This window comes from Chaetodon auriga, chromosome 7 (genome assembly GCF_051107435.1).
Source record: "Chaetodon auriga isolate fChaAug3 chromosome 7, fChaAug3.hap1, whole genome shotgun sequence".
Taxonomy (NCBI): domain Eukaryota; kingdom Metazoa; phylum Chordata; class Actinopteri; order Chaetodontiformes; family Chaetodontidae; genus Chaetodon; species Chaetodon auriga.
In genome coordinates this window covers 17,058,981-17,077,521 of record NC_135080.1, presented here as the reverse complement: position 1 = coordinate 17,077,521, position 18,541 = coordinate 17,058,981, and the positions used below count along the sequence as shown (strand labels likewise).

General features: G+C 41.8%; 1 protein-coding gene across 1 annotated transcript in view; it reads right to left on the bottom strand.

Moving 5' to 3' along the window:
- veph1 (ventricular zone expressed PH domain-containing 1) overlaps positions 1 to 18,541 on the bottom strand; it is a 70,461-nt gene that overhangs the window by 34,163 nt on the left and 17,757 nt on the right. Inside the window, exons 4-7 of the mRNA XM_076736101.1 lie at positions 10,136 to 10,299; positions 8,738 to 8,947; positions 2,648 to 2,868; positions 211 to 429 (exon numbers count right to left, since the gene is read on the bottom strand). Of these exons, the coding sequence (XP_076592216.1) occupies positions 211 to 429; positions 2,648 to 2,868; positions 8,738 to 8,947; positions 10,136 to 10,299 (814 nt within the window). The remainder of the gene's footprint in view (positions 1 to 210; positions 430 to 2,647; positions 2,869 to 8,737; positions 8,948 to 10,135; positions 10,300 to 18,541) is intronic.

Below are 18,541 nucleotides of genomic sequence, written 5' to 3'. Positions count from 1 at the left end.
AGCTCAGCACTTTTCAAACTCAATAATCTGCAACATATAAAAACATATCCAGCAGATTTGAGCTTCCAAGTTGTGTGTATTCTCAGCATATGAACATTTTTTTTAATAACATAATAAAATCCATCAGGATACACAGTCTATCCTTCATAAAAAGAGATTTTTAGCGAGCAGATACTCAGCAGAGCCGTGTAATGTTCCACACTGACAGACCTGTTGAATCTCATCTCTCGCCTCTCCTCCCTGACGGCCTGGCTCAGGCTGTAGCGTCGTTGGGGGCCAGGGGAGTCTTCCTCCACCTCCTCCTCTCCCCCCTCCTCTCCCATTTTCTCCTCAAAGGCCTGGATCTTCACCTGCAGCCGCTGCTCTGACCCTCCACCCCCCCCTCCTGGGAGCGATGCACGGGGAGATGACGGGCACGCCTCGTCCAGCCTGTAAAACACACGTGCACACGCACACACACACACACACACAGAGGGCAAAGGGTTGGATTGCAGGTGGTGGGCACGTGAGATGAAGCTGGACTGGCACATTTGGATGGATTTCAGTGGCCTCACCCTCCCCCTTCCTGCCTCCCTCCTCCTCCCCCCTGCTTTCTAATGATGACTGGCTCTATCACTGTGTCTCTCACCCCATGTGTCCCCCCTCTCTCCCTCTTTCACTGGCTACATCTCACCTTCTCCCCTCTCTCTCTGGCTTTGTTTTTCTTTGTCCCTCACTATGGTGCCTGTTTCCACTCCACTCACTTTGCTCTCTAACCGTAATTATTCCCCACATCTCTTCCTCTCTCTTACTGTCCATATTTCTTTTCCCCGTGAAAGTAAAGTGGCCTTTATAACTTGATTAAACAGTCCACTTGTTTGCTGAAAAAGGACTTCCAACTGCCTCAGTGTTGGTTTTCTTCTGTCTTCACCTCCTGCTCTTTCACTCTTAAACCACCCCGGCTCTCTCAATCTCTCCTTCCCTAAATCTTTCTTCCAGAAGACCCCAAGCAAAGCTTTTGGAAGCCTCCAGTCCTGCACACAATGTTCTGATTTCAGAGAAAGCTGTGCGTGTCATTCCCACATCGCAGCCAGATGAATCCCAGTCAACTTATGCACACTGACATGCACACACACACACAAGCACATGGGCATGCCGTGCTCACATGTTGCACACTGCATTCTGAAGCCCTTTCCGTGACTTGCATGTACTGTAAATATCGCAATTATGTGAAAGAAGTCATTAGGAGAGAACGGGACATGTAGAATCACAAAGAAAAACATTTCAGTGGTCTATAAATGACAGTATGTTGTTGCAAACCCACATTTTTTAGTGTTTGTTTCCACTAATCAGTTGAATGTGTGGGCTCAATATGTGTATTTTCTTGGCGCTGTGCAAGTTTCAAACAAGTTTCAAAACTCCTGACTGCTCTCTGTGACATGCAGATAAATCAGCCACTTTTCGAGGGAAATATCCTAAGTTTGGAACAGAAATCTGTATAAAAATGCTTTTATTAATGCTGATCTCACTGCTCCTCAATCCAGTTGTTTACAGTGGGAGTAATTTATCCTTCATCATTTCTGAACACATTTTAAAGCCATTAAAAACTTTCAAATTCTGCATATTTTTGCATCATGAGTAAATATGCTATGAGCAACGTTTAAGTCTTGGGGGAAAAACATCATGATTTAACTGATTTATCAAGAATTTAACACTAATACAGCTCACTTGCTTCAGCAGAACTGTTGGTGGATTGATCACATTTGAGTGACAGCAGCCTGACAACACAAGCAAACAATTATTATGAGATTTTGATTCAAACATTGTTAAGTCCTGATTGGTAAAGTCAAGTGAAGTCAGAATGAAATTGGCTTTGTTTTTTCCCCGAACTTGAAACAAGCGAGTAGATCACTGGTAAAACAACACAGAAGTTCATGCAGGAAAGACCATCACAGCTTATACAAGCACCAATGAAACATGAGCAAACACATTTGTGAACATTGATAATGAATCTCTAATGTTCTGGAAATACTTGTTGCAGTGCTGTAGTTGTTTGCAATGACAAATATGAAGTATAACTTAAATATCCTCAAGTTACTAGTTCTCAATGAGACGCGAGTCCAGACTTGCACTGCTGTCAGATCAGCACCAAACATGGAAGGAGCAATTAGATGCACAGATTCACTTTATCAAGTGTGTCTCATTAGTTTGTTTATCCTTAAATCCATATATTTAACAGAAGAGTCCAACAAAATATGCTTTATTTCATTCTTGACAAGACTGAGATGAGAGGATGAATACCACTCTCATGTCTGTATGTTCCATTTGACATTACCACCAGCAAGCCGGGTTAGCTTAGCTTAGCATAAAGACTGGAAACAGGGGGAAACAGCTAGCCTGATTCTGACCAAAGTGTCAAACTGCCTACCAGGACCTCTAAAGTTCACTGATTAACACACTATATCTTTTTGGTTTAATCTGTAGAAAAACATAAAAAGGATGGTTGTATTCATGTGTTCATGCATAATTACAGTATGTCCTTGATTTTAGCATGAGGGTGTATTTCTGGATATTTTGGACAGGTGTGTACACAAACAACAGGAAAACATGAGAGGTCTAAAGCTGGGCATGTCAGTGCAGGTAAACGTGTCTCTCTAGTCTCTCTAACCTGCAGTGCATGGCCGTGCTCTCCTCCAGTCTCCTTCCCAGTAGTCTGGCTATAGCAGTGAACGAGTTGCTCATCCTGTAGATGTCTTTCCCGCAGCCTCCCAGTAATGACGGGTAGCGGTCGGTCAGAGCTCTGATCTCCAGCAGCAGTGTGTGGTGAAAGCTGTGCTCCATGCTGCCCAGAAGGGACACAAGGTAGACCAAGGAGCTGTGAGCATGAGTCTGGAGAAAGGGCACAACAGAGAAACACCGTGATGCATGACTGAATAAAAGTGAGGAAAGAAATCTGAAAAGACAGAAAGAAAGACAAAAAGTTGTTTTACTACGCATAAAACATGTGGTCTAATGTTTGTTTCTAATTTTGTGGTTGTTTCTGAGTGTACCAAAAATCAGTGAAAATGAGGCCGGTGCTGTGTTACAGGACAGTTTGCAGCTATTGTTTCACTACATGTGTTTTGGTGAATAAAAAGTATATTTTATCTAATTCCACACACATTAGTTTTGCACTTCCAAACAGTTTTGAGGGTTTGGTGCAGCTTTTCTTGTTTCTAAATCACAACAAATAAGAATAAATAACACATGCAGTTGGCTCTTAGCAAACTTAGAAAATAGGAACTTCTTTTCCCTAATGGCTTAAGTTTGCCCACTGGCCTTTGTAAAAGCACACAAAACACACATTTCATCATTCTCAGCCTGCCCTCTGTGCCAACTGTATCCAGAACATAAACAACCGTCTAACCTTTGACACAGAATAATACTCTGTTATACATATTTGATCTGAATAATCTCTAAAGAAAGGTTCATACCTACTGTACATATACATGTACTGCTTCCTGAAATATGCAAAATCCTAATCAATATAGTCCCGTTAATGCAACACAGACTTTCATTGAATCACTAGTTAAAGGTCAAGCTTTTATCCTTACCCACTTTGGATCCTACCCCAATATTTAACAAAAAACAGACATCTTGAAGTGGTGTAAACCAGTCAACACAGAGATCATTATGATAACAGATGAACTGAGGTGACATGATTTTGTAACAGCTCTCCTGCTGTGTTTCAAAGCGGAACCGAAGCCAACAAGATCCCCATGCGGAGACAAACTGAAGTCTCTGCGCCTGTAAAAGCTCACACTACTGGGACTGAAAAAAGACCTCCCTCTCCTCCTCTGACTGAGGGACAAACTGATTGATGGAGGGGCAGAAAGACAGACAGAGCCAACCTGTGCTTACCGAGCTCAAGCAACACCTTGTAATGAGGAGAAAGAATGCAGTTACTGCACAGTTTGGGCATGTTTCACAAGCACTCTCTGTAGGATGCTAAATTTATACATGGATGCTAAGAGTACCAGAAAAGCTGGAACCTGACTTTATACTGTTAGAACATGCCAAGTGGGTATTTAGGAGTTTGAGGTCGGGAAACAGGAGTGTGCCTGGAGTGCAGGCTGCAGGTACAAAGGCTTTACTAGGATGTGAGGTCCTTCAGCACCACAGTTTGGGCTTTTATTGCCGACATTAATACTTCCAAACATTACAGCATGAGCAGAACTTGCATCATTTACAGTTTCCAAGTGAGACATTTTACAGTAATGCTATTAAAAGCCTGCCAGGTCATAAGAAGCCCTCCTTAATCATTGAACATGACAGACCGTGTTTAATTGTCTGGAAAAAGCCCTTGGCCTTGATTTGATGTCCTAAAAACATCACTGGTTTGAGTCATGATTAAATTGTTATGTAAAACCCGACAAAAAGAGGACAATAACAGGAAGTGTTTAAAAAAAATGAAGAAAAAATCTCCTAAGAGCTGTTGTATTTAATTAGAACTGTTCGTGTTCTCCAAAGAAACAATGGCAGAATAACAGATACCTCTCCAAAGTAACACAACAGATATAGATGTGGAGAAAGAAATCAGCTCTTTCTGACTCGTGTGTGCACAAACACACAAACAGACGCATAAACACGTCCTTGGAGAAAGACACAACTTGGCCCATTCATGTCCAACACTCCAGTCACACAATTCCAACAACAATAGCGGCAGCCAATCTCCTCTGGCAGTAGCACATGTGTTTGTGTGCACAGATAATTGTTAAAAAACTTCATTTGAATATCGAATGATTCAGGGTTTACAAAAACAAAGAAGGAAGGAAGGAAACACTGCATTGGTCCAGCGACAAGCCAGATCCTTTCTCTGCTCACCAACCTGCCGCTTTGTTTCATTCTTTCTTCCCTTGTTTGCTCAGTCGCTTAGTTTCGCCTGGTTGTCCATCAGCACACTGATCTCTCTGCTTCCTCTGGAGCTGCAGCTTGGCACACAATCACTCACCTCGCTCCCAAACAAGCCCCATGGAGGTACTGCTGTGTGCATGAATGTGTGCTTTCCTTCCCAGGGCGCATTAATTATTTGTGAAAATGAGTCTATCGAGGGAGAAGATGATTTCAACTTTGAACTGTGAGGACTTTCAGTAAAGTCACTGAAGCGCATTAAAGGTGATGTTGCTCACATCACACTTCCCTTATCAAAACATGATGTTAGCATTTAGCTGACTAATTCAATAAAAGATGTTAATGAGGAAAAGAAGAACAAACCTCCAAAATGAATCCAGATGTCATTTACTTCACTTAATGAAGTTAGTTTATGACTAACTGCATGTGTCCTACTGTACGCGGATGATGCAGTCTTAGTTAAACACTTAGGAGAACACTCACATAGGAGAACATAATACAGCATTGTGCAAGATCACCACAAACGATAGCCTTACAAATGATGACAGACTTCAATCAACACATTTCTGAAACAGCAAAAACCAAATAAAAATGTGCTCAATTTCTCAAAAGTAGGATTTAGCACAGGACTGGGGTTGGACAGCAGCTCAGTGGACAGGGGCTTCTTTCTGTCAGGGTACTTTGATGAACATGGTGATATACGCTAAGTCTAGAAATACAATATAGACTCCCTCCAGGAGGTAAAGGAAGCCAGAGAGAGTATTGTGCAATCCTGTTACAATTAAGTACAAATGTATCCCAGTGAGAAAGTGTGTGTGTGTGTGTGTGTTTGTGTGTGTGTGTGTGTGTGTGTGTGTGTGTGTGTGTGTGTGTGTGTGTGTGTGTGTGTGTGTGTGTGGGGCACAAACACAAACCCACAGGAGGTACTCTCCACTGCCATCACCAGGAGGCCTCTGTGGAGGCATTTCCCAGAAAAACATGGGTTATTTTCCAAATGGTTCCAATGTGAAGAAAGACAGGACACTGAGGTCTGACCAACTGTGTGCATGCGTGAGCGTGTGTGTGTGTGTGTGTGTGTGTGTGTGTGTGTGTGCGCACTGAAGTTGGGTTGGCAGGTTCTTCCACAAAAAGATTGAGGAGGAAAGCAGCTTTTGGAGGTGCCCTGGAGTAAGAGAAAGCTTTATTATGGTTTCCAGCTCCATAACCTCTGTGTGTGTGTGTGTGTGTGTGTGTGTGTGTGTGTGTGTGTGTGTGTATGTGTGCATCATCTAAAGATAGTCATGTCATATTTTCCCCTGTCGTTAATTTACCCCAAATTGATGCTAAACTAACTTAAATGGACCCAGAGGAAAAGAGCAAGTGATAGTCCTCTGCTGTCACCTTCATCGCTCAGCACACAAGTTGTAGTATTTCTACACAAGTTGATACAATTATCTTATGCACTATATACCCATATGTCAGGCTAGCCCCATATGTGACCTCAACACTCTGTCCCCCCCCCCAATGTGCAGTTTGCACCTTCCAAGGTATTTCCATGATTGCACAGGTGTTTACTGCCTGCCCGGGGTGAGAACACCTTTGCCCGAGGAGAAACTAATGTTTAAATCCAGTATTTCTACAATATGTGCCCAGCTTTTCAGAAACAGAACTACAAACACGTCGCTCTCCTCTTCACTGTAGGAGCTGGACACTATAATGCTGTGCCATGTTTGGCATCAGGAATAGACCATATGCATATATGTATCGTTCTTTGTAGTGACTTGACTTCAAGCCTTGTGTCTTTGTAGGTTCGCAAGCATTTACTAGGTTTTTTAAAGCCTGGCCAACAGAAAATCTACTCTGAACCACTTTCAGATGGGGAGGAAAGATAATGTAAACAGAGGAATTACATGTTAATTTAAACCCTCAGATGAAAGAGATTGTGAGAGACTAGAGGCATGCTCAGGCGGCTCTGTGAGGCCATGCTTTGGAAAAGCAGTGCTTTGAGATAAAAGCTAACATTAGCGTGTTTGCATCCTCACAATAAAAATGCTAGCATGCTAATGTTACCAGGCATCTCTTAGTTTAGCATGCTAGCTTGCTGACATTTTCTAGTTAGCACTGTACTATGTCCTTAGTTCTGCAGGCATTTGGTCATAAACCAAAGTGTTGGACAGGTGAAAACTTGGACATCCTCAGAGCCGCATCGCTCGCTTGTTGAAAACAAAGGTGGGCTCCTGAGTCAGGTTGTTGATATGCCAAGACTTGATGGCTGGCATTTCACTGTGTGAGTATGTTTGTGATGCTTACATCACTCCTTCCCTCTCCAGCTCATCAGTGAGCCGCATTGCCACCTTGCATGTTGCTCCAGTTGGTAGGCTAATTAACCTGTAATCAGCAGCTCAAGTGTTTTTGCAGAGGGGCCCAGGGGTCCACGGTCAGTTAATGGCTGAAACTTCACTTTTTACAGGAGAAGAAGTACTATTAGGAGCAAATGAGCGGCCAAGTCTGCAGGGCAGCCAAGTGTTTAACCCATGGGATGGCCAAAATGAGGCTTGTGGGACAAATTTAGCCATTGTGAGTCTATCAAAAATGCACGTTGGATGCAGCAATAGTTAAAGTTTTGAAAAATGAAAACCTGCTGCATCAAATTGCCGCAAACAAATATGTATACACAATACCAGGCAGGAAGAGCACACTTTCTCCTCTGTAATAAAGCTGATTTTCCATTTCTCCCAACTTGTATTGGAACCTTTCTTGAGGTTAATGCTCCCTTAAATTGTGTCATGCTTGCATCATTAGGCTACAGCTAACAGAGCTGCTCCTTCTCTGTTCTGTCAAATTAGTTTTTCGCTCCCCCACCAAGACAGCAGTTTGTGGTGTTTCTTCACATCTATTCAGCTGTACAGAGACAGAACTCTCAGAGGAGTCGGGATGTGTTTGTTTAGCACAGACACACTGATGTAGGTGTTACACAGCAGTCACAACCTCCGGATCTGCCCGGCCTGTCCGGTGTGAGAGTGTGTGTTTTATACTTGGCAGGACAACAGAGAACAAGTCATGTGAGAGTGCAGCCAATTCCTCCCCAGTCATTAAAATAATCACTCCTGCATGTTTCTGTGTGTGTGTGTGTGTGTGTGTGTGTGTGTGTGTGAATACCCACCTCAAGCAGACTTCAGGTGCATTAATATTGTTATTCCCATGCCATTTTTACATGAATGTTTTTTTGCAGCCTGTCTTTGTTTACAACAAACAGCCAAAGCACCGACACAGACGTTTGCTGCAGGAAGCCACACACACACACCACCTGCATGTGATTTTGTGGGTTTTTCATCTCTTTTTTTGTGCTGAAAAGCCGCAAGTAAGACTGATTTAAAGGAATGCCACTTGTTTGGTTTTTTTTTTCCCGCTTCAGATTCTTTCTTCTTGTCTCTTCATGTACCTTAATTGCAGCTTGGGAATAATAGCAAATTTTTCTTTAAAGGAATAGTTCAACATTTTGAGAACTACACTTTTTTTCATGTCTTGTAGCAAGTTAGAGGAGAAAATCGATATTACTTTACTCTATGTCTACACAGTAAATGTGGCGCTGTCCCAACAGTTAGCTTGGTTTTGGTTACCTGGTGAATTGCAGTTTTTACACAGCATGTTCATTAAAGATGACTTTCAACCTTTGTGGATGTGTAGGTCTGCTAGAATAAACCCATGTCTGTTTGTCGTTCCACTGTATGCACTCATGCTACATTTTAACATTCACTTGCCGTTCAGTCCGAACACATCTGAAATGTGACTGAAACACACACTTCCACTTCCTGTATCACCGGTAAATCCCTGCTGTAATTCAACCTAAAGCTGTTCATTTGCGTGTGTTTTGAGTGTGTGTCTGTACCTCACTGATGATACCGACGGCACCATGGATTTTGGCCACGTGACCCAGGAGAGCAGGACACTGTTGTCCCACAGTCCTCAGCGCTGGCAGGAAGCTGACCAGTGAGGAAGGGCTGGCCTGTGATACGTCCACGAGCGCACCCAGCAGGGCCTCAGTTAGGGACTGGTCTCCCAGGTAACTGACTAATGTGGGCACCTGAGGGCTCAACATCTGCTCCGGTGAGAAGAAACAGACAGAGGGGAAAGAAAGCATTATTCATTAGTTTGGATTATAGCAGCATTTCGGTCACAGTGTGGGAACAACTACTGCTCACTGACAAACAGCACCAAACACAGGCTTGAGGTGTCTTTAATGAAGGCTGGAGGTGAGAGGAGTGACCTTGGAGTGAGATGAACCGACTGGTGACTAATGAGCAACAAAAGCTTGACTGTCTCCCTCCTCATTATCTGGACTGGTCACACTGGACTGCACTAGACTGGACTGGATCAGACTAACAATGCCCACCATTGCCGGCCCTCCTGCTGCTCTTTTATGAGTCACTTGTTCTGAATAATCATGTTAATATCAAAAATATCTGCTCCTCAGAGAGATGATGGTTGACTCTATAAAAATTTCAAAGCTCCATCTTTTCAATACCACATCACTTCCAGTAAATGAGCAGTGGGATGCAGATGATTTGGTAACTATTGTGAACGCAGCTACAATCACAACAGAAGTATTTTGTGTGCCTGTGTGGGGGGTGGAGATTAGAATAACTCCAGATGGCTGGTTTTGTGTCTCCAGTGCTTCACATGTGAGTGAAACTATCCATGTTTTAGCACCATGTGCTCTGTTCGCTGGTATGTGGTACTTTCCCCTCATGTTGAACATCAGCAGCTCTGCTCCAAAATATGCAGGATTAAGGGAATTCCTACTGGGAAATGTGTTCTCCTCGAGCACTACTCCATTCGCTCACTCTTAACTACGTTCCAGTGTTTTTTTTCTACATTTCGACATGAGCCCATTACAGGACGCAGCAAAGGTGAATAGTAAAAGGTCTGATTAAGCTTGACTTATAGGCAGAGATGTTGCAAAAAAGCCACACGTACTTCATTGTAAGCCAAAGCCAAGTTAAATGGAAAGCAAAGCCACAGAGACAGTTCTGATTTAGTTGGATTGTCTACTATTGTAACTACCTCATCCCCATAATCAGTGTTATTTAGGGGCTTCTAGGCCATGGCTTTTTGCAACAGTTATTCCAAGGCTGACACAGATGGTGCCAACAAAAAGTTTTTAAAATATATGATGAAAAACAATTTGTTTTAAGGCCCCTGGGAAGGTGACAGAGGTGTAAATGGGATCAGTGCATTGTGCTTGATTGCTAAACGTAACCCTAACCCTAACTACACAGACGCTCACCAGTGGATGTTGCTCTGCAACCATCTGAACAAGTCTGATCAGGTGTTGTTGTTCCGGTGACTCCAGCTGCGACATCATAGCAGTGAGGTTGCCCAGGTGACAGTGGATGGTATCTGGTTGCCTGGGGTAGACTGAGGGCAACACCCGTAACAGCATGTGGTTACCTGCCAGAGGGAGAGACAGAGATGCTATCAGTTAGCCACGTACCCAAATCTTAAATACAAACCTGACGACCAAAAGATTTCCTTCCATAACCTCCTAAGAACTGCGTATTGATAGTAGAAGACAGGAAGTTGTTGTACATGAATTACGATGTTAATAACTCAACTGTAACCCTTAATAACCCCCAGAATAAGACATTAATAAGTGTTTTTTAATGACTAATAAAAAGTCATTATGCTAACATGGATGTTCATAAGCAATTAGTTAATAGCAAATATGTGTACCTTAATATGAAGTGTGACCTTCTATTCACTTTCATATCCTGTAATACACACAAATGTCCTCCTTTCTTTTGTAAGTTCTATTTCTCACTTTATTTAAAGGACCAGTGAGTAAGATTTAGGGGGATCTATTGTCAGAATATAGCAGAAATGGAATATAATGTTCCTTCTCGTTCCCCTGGAATGAGCTCTTCAGACTACCTGCAGATGGAGCAGGTCCTCCTCCATAGAGTCCGCCATGTTGCTCCATTGTGGTTACATTGACAGGTATCTCTATTACCATTTATATCAATGAGGGTACACTAAACAACAGCAGCACCTCTCTGCATAATTCAATACAGCTCCACAGCACCACACACCACATCATCCAAAAGGAAGAATTTAATGAAGGGCTTGTATTAGATCACATTAACTGGACGTACCTAAAGGTTTTCTTCCCTCAGGCTTTAAAACTTGAGCGACTGTCTGACTGCCTGTGTTTCCTGCTCCATCAGACTTCTTGTTATCGATGTCGCCACATTCCGGGATCTCAGCAATTGGTGACCATAATTTCTTTACTACCAAGAGAATTGATGTCCAAAACTTGTCCAAAATATGATCCAAGTTGTACAAAACTGGAATTTTCCCTTGAAGCTGTTGGTGGTGTAGCTGTACTGTAACGTCATGCGAATTGCTGAAATTGCTATTTTCCTCACACATACGACCTCCAGTCAGGATATAACATCTGTGTTCAGAAAATAAAACTTGCTCCATTTGTTGTCAATAGTTGTTCAGTGATGCTGATGCAGGAAAAAAGAAAGTCAGCGCTGACGCACGAGCGGACATAAAGGCATTTGGAAACCAGCACACAGCCCAACAAAACCCACAGCATTACCCAACAGGCTTTGACTCACGTATGCAACATCTTTAAATGATTCACATCGCTGAACAAAAGCTCTTGTTTTCAAATGGTAAGTTCATTATCGGTGCCATTTCAAGATTTCAAACAATGGCTTTTGTATCCGACAGGGAGCCAAACACCAAACCAGGAGATACTTTAAATTGAATGTTTAATCACAGTAATATTTCAGAGTTTATTATAAAAGTTGTGCAGAATAAAGATTGATGTCAGAGATAATGCAGGATTTGATGTTTGGGGATTTATTCTAAGTGAGTGAAGACAGATGGTACAAGAAGAGCAGATTGATATTTAATGTATGAAGTAATAAACAACTTGTGGCTGTTTTTGTCATTTTATTTTTTCTAATTTAAGGGACTTTCTCTGAAGAACGAGTGTGAGCCACCGCTCAGCGTCAGACTCTCGGAAAACAGTGTGCAGAGCCAGAATATCACACATCTAAATTGGTGAATTGAGGGTTTATTTCAACTAAAGCAGAATTAGCGAGCGTTGCAAGAGTGGAAAAGCCAACCACAATGGTTTTGGTGACTTTCATTTTGTTTCTGTCAAGTCTAAATGAAGTGTGTGTTACGTTAATTAAGCTTGTCTTAGTTCAATGAGAGAAACCTGAATCCAGGAGATGTTAAATGTTTCTGTTTAATAAGAACAATCGGTGTAAGAACATTTTTTTCTTGTGAGTGTGTGTGTGTGTGTGTGTGTGTGGGGGGGGTATTAAAAGATACAGAACCAAACGAGTCGTTCATGAGTCGATTCGGACAATCACTTTTTGTATGAGAAACATGCTGTCTTCACTTTGAGACTATTTTTACCTTTGTACCCTTTTACATATGCACCTCAGTATCAGCAGAACCAACGAGTAATTGGTTTTCTACAATCAGCACAGTGTCAAGGTGGACGCCCAAAATTAGTGTCACCAATTCAGTATCTGACCAAACGTGAAATATGGTCAAAATCCCTTCTGTTCCTGAATTATGGTGTTGAATAACAGCCTTATCCTTTGAGGCATTTGTGTGAAATTTTGGTGCAATTAGTGAATGAATGCCAAATAAACCTTTGCTCCAAACTGAAAAACTGAACCTGATGATGATGCTAAATGTAAAGTTAAGGTATCAGCAAAGTGATGAACCTCATAGTGGCGCTACAAGAAAAGTCAGGACTGGGCTAAAGGAGTGGACCAACCAACACTGCATTTAATGGTGCTGAAACGTTCAATTCAAGAACAGCACAACTGCTTTTGCGCAGACATCTTAAAGCAAAATGACAGTATTTATCGGTGTTAAGCATATTTACATTATTTATAGCATTTCCTATAAACATCTGGCCCATAATAATGGTGAACTTTTGTCATATTTGCTAAAATCTTTCAGCAGGAACTTAAATCAGTGGTTTCACAGAACAGGTGGTCCACAGCCAGAAATCACTTTAACCACAGGCTTCATCCTGGAGCAGATGACTGGTACCGATCGACCGAGAGGACCGACTGTTCTGTACTGTTCAGTGCAAAGGCAGAGGAGGAGAGGAACAGGGCACATAAATATCTATCTTATGACACAAATCACCATGAAAAGGCATAGATACAGTGCATGACCAGAAAGAGAGAGCTGGTAATAGCCATAAAGCTGAGGTTGCAGCAGTTACAGGTCTGTTTAGAGGAATGTTAAAAGGCATGAGGAGACGAGAGTCTGCACAGAAACGCACTGAGGAGGATTTATAGAGCTTATTTCTCAGAGCACACCCGCAGCACAACCTGGACTGAACATGGTCCTGCTCTTTTAATCACTGATTAAATATGCTCATCGACCCACATCTATTTTACGAAACTGCTTATTTTACTCCCACCGCATCTCCCTACAGCTTGTGTGTGTGTGTATGTGTGGACAGTATCTGACCTTCATACCTTCATTCCAGCATCCACCCAGGCCACCATCGTGACTTACAAATCTCAATACAACATCCTGTGATGACCTTTGGCTGTTTAGCACACAAAGGCGACATTTTTCAAAGGCTACTCGGACATTTTCCAAGAAAACCGAGAACCAACTGATCTGTTAGACTATTGTGAACTTCATGTGAGGAGGCAGGAGAGGACATGATGGCTTTCTTTTGCTGTGCCGTTTTTCCAAATGCCACTTTAGATTCCCAAGGTGAGCCACAAAAGAAAATGACCAATTATGCAGAGAGGCTTAACTTTGAATAAAAAACGACTTCAATACAGCTATTGGCCATTTTTCAGTAATATTCTTTCTTTCTTTCTTTGTCCCTTCCATATTAAAATGTGCAAAATACTTCCATAAAGCCCCTAAGAGGACACTTAAACAGTCTGAGTCATGGGAAAAAATGATTTTCGGGGTATTTGCTGTAGATATGGCTGTGGTAAAAAGCCATTACACCCCGCAGCAATGACAAAACCATAAACTGAAGGTATCACTAACAGTGCTGAGACCAGTGCATTTAAATCAAAGTCACTTTCTGAGATCTGAATTAAAGATGCACATGCATATTTCATGTTAAGACATTTCAGCTCCAAAAGTCAGTCAGGACACACCCTGAGTGGTTCAAGATACTTTTAAACTGAGACAGAGGATAGCACAAGAGCAAGAACAGGAGATGCAGATTTCCATAAAACCCAGCTTTTATAAAAAGGACTATTGGAACGTGAATACAAATAATCTTTAAAAAGGATATCTGCACCACGGCAATGCAATCGAACAGTTGCTGGGATATTTCAGTGTGAACCACAGTGGTGGACATACCAACAGACCGACATTATCATTCATAAAGACATGGTGACAGCGTAGTACAAACCCCCTACATGCTGTTTATGGAAAAATAAGAAGACAGAAAATATTTCATATTTAAGAAGCAGGAAACAGTGGTTTTTGGTCAGTTTTACTTGAAAAATGACTCAATTAATCATTTCTCAAAATTGTTGCACATTCACGTGTGGATTGACGAATCAATCATTTTTCATTTGACTATTGTTGCAGCTCTGTTTGGACAGAACATTCAATTCAAGTCCAACAATACACCAAACTTCCCCCAAAAAACTCCTAAACACTGAACTCTTATGCAAGAGTGGTTATTGTACAGGACAAAAATGCAAGAGATCATCGGAAATGATATCCAGAGGGACGTTTCTGGATAACTTTACGACTTGAATGTGCTTTCTGTAGCGTCCAAAGCACATTTCATGGACTTGTGCCCCAAAAGTCATATATCACACAGCTCAAATAACCTCAGGTGGGCGAGGGAGAAACTGTCAAATCAAAATGCAAGAGACAGGAGTCCAACCTTTCCCAGAAAGCCCATATCTTTGGATTCTGTGCATTTTTGTTTCATGAGCGAACACCCCCCAACACGCTAACGTATATAATAAAGTATTCGAAACCATATGAAACATGTCTGCCCAGCTGGAGGGGATCCAGGCACCAGAGTGCAAAGACAGGCGAGTAAGAATGTGCACACATGACTCAAAGTGTTTCATCACGCACACAAATATTTTACTTCTAAATCACAATGTGTTGTGCTTTAACAGCAGCGGGTCAGATGGGCGCCAGAGCAATTCATAGACATAAACATCATAGAAAGGCTCTCCTGCTAAGTTTAAACTCCCTTTTGATGCAGATACTGTAACTTCAGCCATCTCTGTGTGTGAACATTAAGATGTCCTGTGCGGTCTGACTGAATTTCCTCCTCATCCATTACATTACTAAAGAACTCAGAGTGACGCTTTCAGACTATGACGAGTCCTTAACTGCTGAATCAGCAGGGATGAAGCGCAGCTGGAGGCGCAGCATGCTTGGTGTCATATGATATGATGCCCCTTGATGTAAAGTCCATTCAACAAGTCATACTTAAACAGCAAGTAGACACCAAAGCAGGTTTATGCAGCTGTGGTTAAGGTGTGTTTAAAAAGCACATAGTAAGGTTTGGCAAAGGTCGCCTTCATTGTTACAAGAAAGGAGATGCAAACCCTATTCTGTTCTGTCAAAGTTTGCCAAAGTCAAATACATCATGTCCATCTGTCTGTCTCAGGTCCATGCTGTCATTTCTACAGAAGACAATCTTACATCGAAACTCACCGTTTTGCCATTTGACACTGAGGAACACGCATGACAGTGTCGACTCATCCAGTCATCAATCAAGTTTGTTTCTCAAGCGTCTTTTGTTCCTTTCAGACACTTTGTTGACTTTGTGTTGTAATCTACTGTTCTCTCTGTGGTGCTGCTGGGACAATTCCCAATATTCATGTTCAAGTGAAAACAGCTGATCTGTGGTTTAACGGTGATATGACAGGCAGTGGAGAGCCAAGTAATTTCTCTGATGAATCAATGGACACACAAAGGTTTAGAGTCGTGCAAGGAAACTATACATTTGATCACATAGGAGTCCCATTTATCCCAGAATGCATACACAGGGCACAGCAACATGCATATCGTACATGCACACACACTGAAGCAATTTCTTTACTGGTCTGAAACTTGTTTGATGTGCTTCCAGGTGGCTTGATTCCCAGCTCAGGTGGCATCTATAGGGCAAAACATGGTAACATTTACTGCACACACGGGCATACATTCTGTGCACAATACCCACATGCGACTGTTGTGTTACTTCAAATTATATATATTTATCTGCCTCTCTCTATGATAACACATTATACTCGTCTCAGTTTTCTACCTTCAATGCAGGAATGGATCCACTCTGTTTTAGTGTCTTTTTCACTTTTATTGAATAACAAACATTAAATTCAGCTTGTCTTTGCAAGCTAAAAATGGCTTGTTTCCATCTCACTTCACCATTTTTTCAGTATAAACGCAGCTTTTAAATCTAGTTTATCATTTTCCTTCAAACACATAAGTCAGCACGTCTATCATTTCTTAAAGAAATTATTGTTTGTTTCTTGGATGACAAAAGATTGTCGCCAAAATTCCAGGAATAACAGCTCAGTCGCAATTTGATCCAGAGACGTCAAAGTGATATCAACTGAGAGATCAGAGTCGATGCTTGCATGAGATTGTCGCTGCTTGTTTCTGTGGTTGAGTTATGAGACGCACGTCCGCCATTGTTCATTGTTCTACAATTGTGTCCCACGAATATAACGGCTGAACGGCGTGGTTACACACACGTTTCCAGGAAATGAATCTCAGCAGGGACAAGAGGGTAAAAAATAAACATGCTGACCGTTGTGAAAGAACAGTTACTTAACACAAGGATGAAGCCCTGTGCTTCACTGCCCTCTGTGGTTTGAAGTTTAAAGTGTGTTAACCACACGGTGACACAGTGATGTCACGGTGCACTGACACACCCTGGAGTTCACCTCTACATCACAAATTCTTCACAACCACAATAAAGTTGTTCCAAAAGGGACACTGATGACATACATGAGGTGAAAAGGGCTTTTATTGTCTAAATACTAAATTAAAGTACATTTTAAAATTCTGCTTTGTGTTTATCCTGTTAATTCCTTTATTGCACAACATGTGGACATTACAGATCTTCATGCTTTTTGTAACCATCAGAGAGAGTGAATTCATCTTTTTTTTGGCAGTACATATTTTCAGTTTCATTAATAAGCCTTAACTGTATTTCTCCAACACAAAATCATTTCTTTCAATACATTTTAAATTTTTTGATTATACTGGCTATTTCATATCAACAAAGGCACATTCTCACATCATGTTGTCTTCAAGAAGAACCACGAAAGTGCTTTATTTCTTTGTCAATACTAAAAACATGTTATTTTTCTTCGAGTACGTCCTGTCATTACCTACGTGGGCTGCATCTTCCTATACTTGCCATTGATTGGTTGGCAGAGGGGCGTGCGTCTGATGTTGGCCTATTGTTGTAATATTATTATGATGGCTCAAACTGAAAAGTCTGAATGTCTGGACCAAAACAGTTAGGTATTGAAGTGGTCAGCAACTGTTGGCCGTCTTCTTATAAGAATCCCAAACAAATCACTGCAGCTGCTAAGGGAATCAGAAAAAACACATATCATGCATCACAGGATTGTCTTTTACTGAGAAAAACCTACCAGACAGCAGCAGAGATTGTCAAAGTGCGTGTTGTCTCATGCATACCTGACAGACAGGTGTGAAGGAGAGGATATCTTGCAAAAGACGGTTTTGAAATCAGCACCTCATTTTAGAAAAGAGCTTTATTGAACTTGAAACTGGTCAAATATCGTGTTACTGTGAAGCAGTTTTGCCACTTTAGCTGTTTTTTAAAGCTCCCTCTCTCTCTGCACAGCTGCCTGAATGAAAAGGCTGTTCCCCCCAGACAACAAGTGGACGAGTGTGTGTTTCAGTAGGTTTTGGAGAGAGAGACAAAAGACACAATGAAAGAGAGACGGACAGAAAGATGGAGGGAGGGGGATGAGAGTGGGAGAAGAGGCAAATCCTGAAATCTTCACGAGGAGGTCATTATTTCCATTTCCCTGGAAATACGCACAAAAACACACAGACGAAAGAATACATACAGTCACACACGCACATACGGTACATACACACAAATAAGCACATTTACACATGGTGAGGCTGACAAACAAACAAATAAATAAATAAATAAATAAATAAACAGAACGAAGCAGGAGAACAATAAACCCATTTAGAAAGCCCTGATGTCTGGGATCCATTCAAACTTCCCTGAAAACACACACACACACATGCTCACACACGCTCACACACACCATCTCTGCATGGGGCAAAAATCAGGAAAGTTTGGTCCCCCCCCCCCCCCTTCTCCTTCTCTCTGTGAGTCGCAGGAGCTGCAGTTATATCTGATTACGACATACAAGCTACCTCCAACGACGCATTACTCACCGCCTCGCTCTCGGCCGGAGCGCTGGAGTTCTATACTTCCGAGAGCCAAACTTTTTCACAAGGACGGAAATTTAGAAAACAATTTGAAAATTTCCTCATTTCCTCAAAGGACATTTCTCATGTGCTTGAATGTATAATGTTGTGTAATAATGGGGTTTAAGTTTGGCTTCAGATCAGAGTATCGATCACAGATTTTTTTTGAAATTTAGAGCTGAGGTTAGTATGAGTAATTATTCTTTCTTTT